This window comes from Condylura cristata, unplaced genomic scaffold (genome assembly GCF_000260355.1).
Source record: "Condylura cristata isolate star-nosed mole 26May11 unplaced genomic scaffold, ConCri1.0 scaffold00040, whole genome shotgun sequence".
Classification (NCBI taxonomy): domain Eukaryota; kingdom Metazoa; phylum Chordata; class Mammalia; order Eulipotyphla; family Talpidae; genus Condylura; species Condylura cristata.
Genome location: NW_004567141.1, coordinates 7101415 through 7109091, shown reverse-complemented (window position 1 = coordinate 7109091; position 7677 = coordinate 7101415). Strand labels below are relative to the sequence as shown.

At 49.3% G+C, this 7677-nt stretch overlaps 2 protein-coding genes across 2 annotated transcripts in view; both read right to left on the bottom strand.

Annotated features, from left to right (window-relative positions):
* Positions 1-600: 600 nt before the first annotated feature.
* The window catches only part of TRIM7 (tripartite motif containing 7), a 58362-nt gene continuing 51285 nt past the window's right edge, over positions 601-7677 (bottom strand). Inside the window, exons 17-21 of the mRNA XM_012733268.1 lie at positions 5166-5396; positions 4180-4202; positions 3511-3626; positions 2989-3024; positions 601-1696 (exon numbers count right to left, since the gene is read on the bottom strand). Coding sequence (XP_012588722.1) covers positions 1185-1696; positions 2989-3024; positions 3511-3626; positions 4180-4202; positions 5166-5396 — 918 coding nt within the window. The 3' untranslated portion in view covers positions 601-1184. The remainder of the gene's footprint in view (positions 1697-2988; positions 3025-3510; positions 3627-4179; positions 4203-5165; positions 5397-7677) is intronic.
* Positions 5432-6942, bottom strand: LOC105854442 (eukaryotic translation initiation factor 3 subunit C-like). Its single transcript, XM_012733290.1, has one exon. The coding sequence runs from the start codon at positions 6648-6650 to the stop codon at positions 6177-6179; it is 474 nt and encodes a 157-aa protein (XP_012588744.1). The 5' UTR covers positions 6651-6942; the 3' UTR covers positions 5432-6176.

Sequence of the window (7677 nt, the reverse complement as noted above, 5' to 3'; positions counted from 1 at the left end):
CTGTCAGGCTAGCCTGTAGTGGTGGTAAATTTGAGACTTAACCCCTAAGCCACAAGGGAGGCCCATTGTTAACACTTGTGCTCTTACGCAAGTGTTGGGATTGGAGGAGTCAGCAATGAGGCAAGTCACTAGAAATGAGACCACACCTGTATTTCCATCTCCCCACGATACTTCTCCAGGGGGGACTCAGCAGCGGACAGTGCTTCCCAGGAGCCCACTCCATCACAGAATCCCGGTCATAAAGAAGTTGGGGTAACCAAGGGGACTTTCCAAAGGGATAACACCTACCAGGGCACAGATTCCTTGGTTACACAGGTTTTGGCTACATTTGGCAAGTTCCAGGAGGCGTGTCTGTGCTCTATGCATTTCTATGCATTCTGTGTTTCTAAATTCCCATGGTTTCCTTACCCAAGGGAGACTGTACTTTAGCACTATTTTTTTTTTTTAAGGTTTATTTATTTACACAACAAGAACTTGGGTACAGGCCAGAGGTGTTGGGGTTGAGAGGATTCACCAGAGAAGAGAGTGGGGAGCAGAATAGGCAGATGGGCTGAAATACACTGCTGAGGGCAGCAGCAGGCGACGGGAGAGGTCTGCTGTACCATGTGGGTCACCAACCTGGCCTGGGATAGAACTCTGGCTGCAGGTAGCGTCCTAGTGCTGCGTTTTAACCCCTCGCACCCCCAGAGAGAGCTCTGCACTTTAACACTTGAGGGGAGTTTAGACATTGGTGAGAACACAGGACTGTCTCTGTGACTGAGGACATACTTATCACCCTGTATCATCAGGCTAATGGGTGATTGAGGGCAGCAACATCCCTATGCTGTTGTCCTGGACTTTTCCTTCATGTACAGATTAAAAGTATTTATTCAAATTCTAGCTCAGACTAATGTCTGAGCTTGGAACACAATGTTCCTCCCTGAGTAGATAACCCTGTCAGGCCTACTAGATTCAGATTTCTGAAGGCAGAGCTGATCACTGACCACAAAAGCCCATTTCCCAGCGGGCCACCATGATGCCCCCATGCTTTGGCGGGGGGAAGCCCCTCTGGAGCAGTGTGGGTAGGAGTGTAGAGGGCAGTTCCAAAGGGACCAAAGGCCAGATATCATCCCTTCCCATCATTAATCAGGGACCAGAGGAGTCTGTCCTTGACTGGCTCTACGGGAGGATGGGGACATTAGTCCTCAAGGCCAGATTCTCAAGTAGGTACCAGTGGAGCAGACAGAGAAAAGGGGAAACACACGCTCGTGGAAGTTGACTCGGAAGGTGTAGAGGTGTCGCATGTCCTCTGCGGCATAAAAGGACACGGCCCCCACCTCCAGGTCCAGGGCCACCCTCACTCGGGACAGATGCCCACAGTTGAGTGGTGTCCGCTCAGGACTGGTCACCGCCCAGTACTGCCCATTGTTGAGCTGCAGTGCCCAGACACCCTCCTCAGGGGTGAAGGGCGTGAGGCCCTTGCGGCGCACGCTCTCCCGGGCCACTCCAAAGGCCCAGCCGTCCTTGGAGCCCACTTCCACCTCCCAGTGGTGCCGCCCCGAGGAGAAGCCACAGGACGCCAGGACTCGAGTGTTGGTGTCAAAGCGGCGTGGGTGGATGGGCAGGTCCTGGGCCCGCTGTCCAAGGCGCACACTCTTTAGGTCCAGCGAGAGGATGAGGCGGGGGTTTGCGGTGTCTGGGTCCAAGGTGAGCTCCACTGCAGGGCAGAGACAGGGAGGATGTCACTACACAGCCCCTTACTCAGCTCCGGCCCTTCCTTTTGCTTTTCCTTTGGCTCAACAGCTACTTGTTGAAATCAAACAAATGCAATGTACAGCTCTGATTTAGATTCCAATTTAAAAGACAACCCGGGGATTTGAGGACTAGATATTGGACAAAATAATTAATTTTTGTAGCTCAAATAATGGTTTTGTGATTAGATTTTTTTTTAAGTCTGTTTAGAGATAATAAATGCTGAGATACTTAGGAAAATGGTATGTCTTCTATGCCTTGTCTCAAAATTCAGTAGGTAGGGATGTTTATGAAAAACATTAGCCATGAATCGTAACAGCTGAAGGTGTATGTTGAGCACAAAATATTCACTGTGCTCCTCTCTCTGCCTGTATGTATGTTTGAAAATTTCCATAATAAAACATTAAAATATGCCACTTGTAAGCACTAGTATGTTTCAGGCCTGTCATAGGTCCTAGGAACCCCATAGTCAAGTATCTATGGCCATGTGTAGATTCTGGGGTAAGAAGGAGGAAAAACAATAAATGGCAAATATAGAGGACAGGAGGATCCAGAGAAAAGCTTTAATTTCAACTATAGGGGTTAGGAAGGGCCTCAGTGAAAGGGCACACTGAAGCAAAGCCATAAAGGAGGTGAGGAAGCCAGGTATGAAGCTGTCCAAGGGAAGGAAATCCTAGGTCAGGGCACAGGCAACGCAGGGCAAAGGCCCTGAGGTAGCCGTGTGCTTGATGTGTCCCAAGAACAGCAAGAGGGGTGTGTCGCTCCACGGCATGGACCAGAAGAACAGAGAGTAAGATTGGATTCCATACGACTTTGAAGGCCACCGTCTTCAGTGACAGGGGACAATGAAGGGTTCTGAGCAGAGCAAGGACATCCTTCCTAGTTCTTTTCATAATCAGGAGTGTGTGTGTCCACTCACCCCAGAGCTGTGCAGGAGTAAGAACCACCTCTGTCTTCAGTCTCCTGCTTCCCCTGTTCCCTCTATACAACCCCCACCCCCATAAGAGGTCTGTCTATTAGTGGGGACAGGATAAAAAGGCTCATCCAGGTAACTGATAAGCCCTCCCCAGTCTAAGTGCCCCATGGTACAGGGCACTCCTTTTCCCAGATCAACCCATGGCTTACAAGTTGCCGGAACTTCAGGCAAGGGGATAAAGGACAGCAGGGGCAAAGTGGCAGAGGAAGATGAGTAGAAGGAACCCCTGTGGGCAAAGATTCTTTCTTTATGTGAGCAAATAACCCAAAACACCATCATACCTTTCTCTTCTTTCTCCAGTTCTCCCCGAAGATCCTCTGAGGAGGAAAGCAAAGCAGGGCGTACATGAGAGACAAAGATGTATCTGTCTGGCAATGACAGACACTAAGACATCACCTCCTCCGACATTTATAGTCCCACTGGTTCTCTCACTCCCCAGATACCCCAGAGGCCAAGAGTGGAAGATGCTGGGCCAAGCTGGGGTGGGGAAGGGGCAGTATCCTCACTCTGCCTCTTCCGACTTCCTCCTATTTCGCCTGGAGCTGAGGTAAGCTTAGCTCTCCCTCCTCGCTTCTCTTTCTGCTCCCAGTACTTTCCCCTTTCCACCCATCCATTTTCAGGGAAAACTTCATGCCTGTGGAAAGAGCCTAGATATATTTGCCACTACAACCTCCCACATTATTCTGGTCTAGACTATCCCAGCTCCTTTTTTCTCACACACCTTTTGGAACCTCAGAACCCCAAACTACCAGAGACATACCACCTCATACACTGCAGGCCCAGACCTCCCACAGAAACCCTACCTTTGAATTTCTTGAGCAGCCCCTTTAAGACAAATGTCTTGAGGGAAACATTCCAGACTTTATTCTTCATCTCAGAAGAGACTGTGGTTGGCTTGGGGCTTGGCACATTGCTGCACCTACAGGACACACAGAAGAGGCCCATAAACACTGTCCACTCCCACCAAGCTGTTGACAATTAGGATGCTAAAGTCTTCTTGGTGAGGAAAGTCAGAAAAAGAAGAGCCTGGGCCCTCCCCGAAGGCACAAGGGGTTAGAGCACAGCACTATGAAGCTATCCACAGCCACTGCAGCATGAGTTCTATCTCCAGCCAGGGAGGCGACCCACATGGTGCAGCAGATTCTCCTGTCTCACCCGCTGCTCCCCTCAGCAGCTAATCCACCTGTTCTGCTCCCCACTCTGTTTCTGGTGAATCCTCTTACCCCCTGTACCTCTAGCCTATACCCCAGTTCTTGTAGGCATAAATAAATCTTAAAAAAAGAAAAAGAAGAGCCTGATTTTGTGCCAGAATAAACACCCATGGCCCAGACAGTACCAGCATAAAGCAGTGTATGAGGGCTGGAGGAGGTGTCAGGAGGTGAGCGGCTGCTGGGGGCATGGACATGAAAAACAACTCAATGGAAAAGAAGAGCCAGCATGAAGAGGCCCAAGGAACTCTTAGGTCTACTCACCTGTTCAGTGTGTTTTTGAATTCCTGGGGGAAAGAAATCAAATAAAGCCATATTAACATCAGGTAAACTACATTCACCTTTGAAACTAATCCCTTGTCCGATTTCCAGAGCTATCAGCAATAAGTGACTGTACTGCCCATCGCCCACCAGTCTTGGCCTCAGAGGCACTGGCTTCCCACCAGGGCTGGCCACTGGGTCTCTCATCAACCTGGTGACCATGCCATCGCTCTGCAAATGCACCTTTTATTACAGAATCAGCCCTGGGGCCAGGTGCTAGAACCCTCTGGACTTGACACCAACCAAAACAAGTCATAGCCTTATGCTATGACTGGTCACTCAGGCTAATACCTAAATGATGGTTGTTAACCCATTTAGGATGTGTGAAGTTTAGTGGATTGTGACTATGTTTAAATAAAATGGAAAACATCAAAGTTCATAACATGTAGTAAAAGTACAGAAAAAGTTTCTGAGACTTTTGTCTCGAGTGTGTGTATATACCGGAGAGTGATGTAAAATATATCATCATGGCTCATGGTCAAGACCGGTTACCACATTCCTTTACAGTTCTTACCCAGAAAATCCAGGGCACCTTGCTCCAGTCCCCTTTGTTTTCTGATTTGCTTTTCAAAGACATTTATCTATGCACACAAGAACTGGGGTGCAGGCTAGAAGCACAGGGGTGAGGGGATCCACCAGAGACAAGAGTTGGGAGCAGAACAGGCAGATCTAGTGAAGTACACTGCTGAGGGGAGCAGCGAGCAGGTCAGGAGAGGTCTGCCGCGCCATGTGGTCACCTCCCTGGCGGGGGAGTCAGGGATCGAAATTGTGCTGCAGTGGCTGCTGATAGCTTTATGGTGCTATGCTTTAACCCCCTGAGCCACCAGGGAGGGGCCCCCCTTTGGTTTTTGATTATGTGACTCTATTAAACTCACAGACACTCACTGTGTTCTGGCTGCTATTTCCAGACTCAGGCCAAGCAGACTCACCTGAAGGCATTCAAGGTCCGGCTTCCGAGTAGTCTCCTGGATCTGGCTACTCAGCTTAGAGAGCTGGGCGATCTCACTCCCCAGCTGGGCCAGGTTCTCATTCTGCTTCTGTGTCACCTCCCGTGACACCTCCTCCAGGCGGCCCAGGAGCCGACCCTCTTGTTCCACCAGGAAGGCCCTCAGGGCCTGGAACTCTGCCCCTACCTTCTCTCTCTCAGCAGCCATCTGCTTCTGTCCCAAGAAATCGGAGAGGCAAGGGTACATAAGCATGGAGTCGGAGCCTTTGAGTCTTTCCACAGGACAGGGATCCACCCTCCTCGGCTCAGATTCATCCAAATAAGCTGATTCACAGGAAATGCTCTCATTTAAATCTCCCAAATCTGAGTATGTAGCAGCCTCACCACTTGCTCTTGTCTCCTGCCACAGATGTGCCCTGTCGAGGTGTAGGCTCGCCCACCCATCTAGGGCTACTTCAAACTTGCCCCAGACCAACTTTAGCTCTGGTTCCTCATTTGAAAAGTGGGAGAGATAAACTAATGCCTGTAGGGGTGCCACATTACTGATTTAACTGGGGTCACCTTTTCTTCCTCAAACACACTTTGTGGCCAAAATGCAGTTATATATGCTAAGCTCCACATCACCAAACCTAGACTTAACAGTTTCAGCTCTCCTTAAACCAGTCAATCAGGAATCAACTAATCGGCACTGGTTAGTTAGGTCACTTGCCTGATAAGCCCTAGTTTTCTCCGATAGGGAAAGTAAACTTACAATAATAAACCTGCCTTTTTGTCTGGTGCAACTTCCTTGTTTCTGCTCCCTTCTGTCTTATAAAATCTCTTGCCCTGTAAAAGCTTTTGGAGAGTGGCTGGTAAAAGCCAATAAAATTTCTAAATATTATTCAGTTGAATTCATTCTTTAACTACCCAATTTTCACTCTTTCTAAAAAACAAACAAAAAACTATCCTAAATGGACCTTTGTTGACTTAGGACTTAAAGGCTGAATGGTCCAGGTCACAGGGACAGAAGTGGAGCCATCAGTAGGCTGCCTGACCGCTGTTGGCAGCAGCCACCGAGGCACACGTAGTCTTTGCTTTTGTGGTAGTCCTCCTCTGGTCTCTGGGACACGCTGATGGCCAGACACCCCTTATTCTCCACCAGGGTGTTCGGTCTGTCGCAGAGCAAGGTTCTGTGGAATGGTGAGCTTGAGCTCAGTGTGATGGTCACCTCTCTGTCCAGGGAGGCCATCAACTCATTTATGATTATCTTGCTGCTGATGGAGTACCTGGTGGCAAGATCCAACTCAAACAGGGCCACAGCCTTGCCTCCATGCCGACAGTCCAGATGCTGCTGAAGGTGAGGAGGCAGGTCTGCAGTGACTCCTGGACCTTCCTGAACATCTTGGTTTGAACTTTTGTAAAGATCCCACACTTGGCTATTCACCTTCGTGTTGATAACAAAATATGTCTCCCACTCACCCATTTTCATGGCCTTGGAAGCAATGACCAAGTAGTTAGATTCCCTCCATTTTGCAACAACAAAAAACGTCCTTTGACTAAAAATTAAGAATAAATGGAATTAAACTGTAGCCACCCTATATTCTCTCTTCCCTACACCCCCCTCCTCATGATTTACTGTTAACTGTTTCCACCCCATTCCTAGGAACTTGGAAAATCGATTTCGTTGCATCCCTAACAAAACTATGTTCCTCTGGGGTTGGTAATGACATCAGAAACCAGCACCTGCTGATTACTGAGAAAACACCACCCTGCTGGGAAAACGAACACCTGGACTCAGGGAGCTGGATTCAGGCAGCTCAGCCTCGCCTGGGACCTGGAAATAGGAAGCCCTGTGCTTCTCTCTTCCACTTCCTTCCTTATGTAATCTCAGAACTCCCTTCATTTGGGAACTTCTTTTGGAGTCCCACTGACTCCCTTGCAGGCCATTTCAAACTTCTCAGTAAACAGACATTTCTTATGGTTCATAGTTTGGTTTCCTGGGCATGAGCAGAAGATGTGGTTTGGTCATTAACAACAACTTTCCTCACTGTTTCAAGGGCACCCAGCAAAGTCTGCCCCTTGCCACCCATGGGTGGTGATAGAACTGTTTGCGGTCACACATCGACAGGCATCACTCTCATGGGCTGTCATGTGAGGGACCACGGGGGCACAGCAAACACCAGATAATCACACTCCAGCAGCTGCAGGTTTATGCGCAGGTAGAAGGGCACCTGCCAGCGCTGCTCCGTCTTCTTTTGACCCTGGCTGCGCTCTCACAGGCTGTGTAGCAGCAGACCTGGGCACAGAAGCTCCTTGACCCAACAGCTTGACTGGATGTCCAACAGAGTGCTTTGTGTTCCTGGGCAGGCTTTGGGAGAATGCATGGGTGCCCAGCTGCAGCACGGTGAGATACAGGATCTGCACTGGTGGGTTTGTTGAATGTTGTCTAGTAGGTAGCTCAGGGCATGAGGCTCTGGGCCTGATCCCAGTGGGAATGCAGTGCACATAAAAAAAAC

Excerpts from the sequence above, each read along its gene's own strand:
- LOC105854442 (XM_012733290.1), bottom strand. The coding sequence starts at position 6,650 with ATGAAAATGGGTGAGTGGGAGACATATTTTGTTATCAACACGAAGGTG.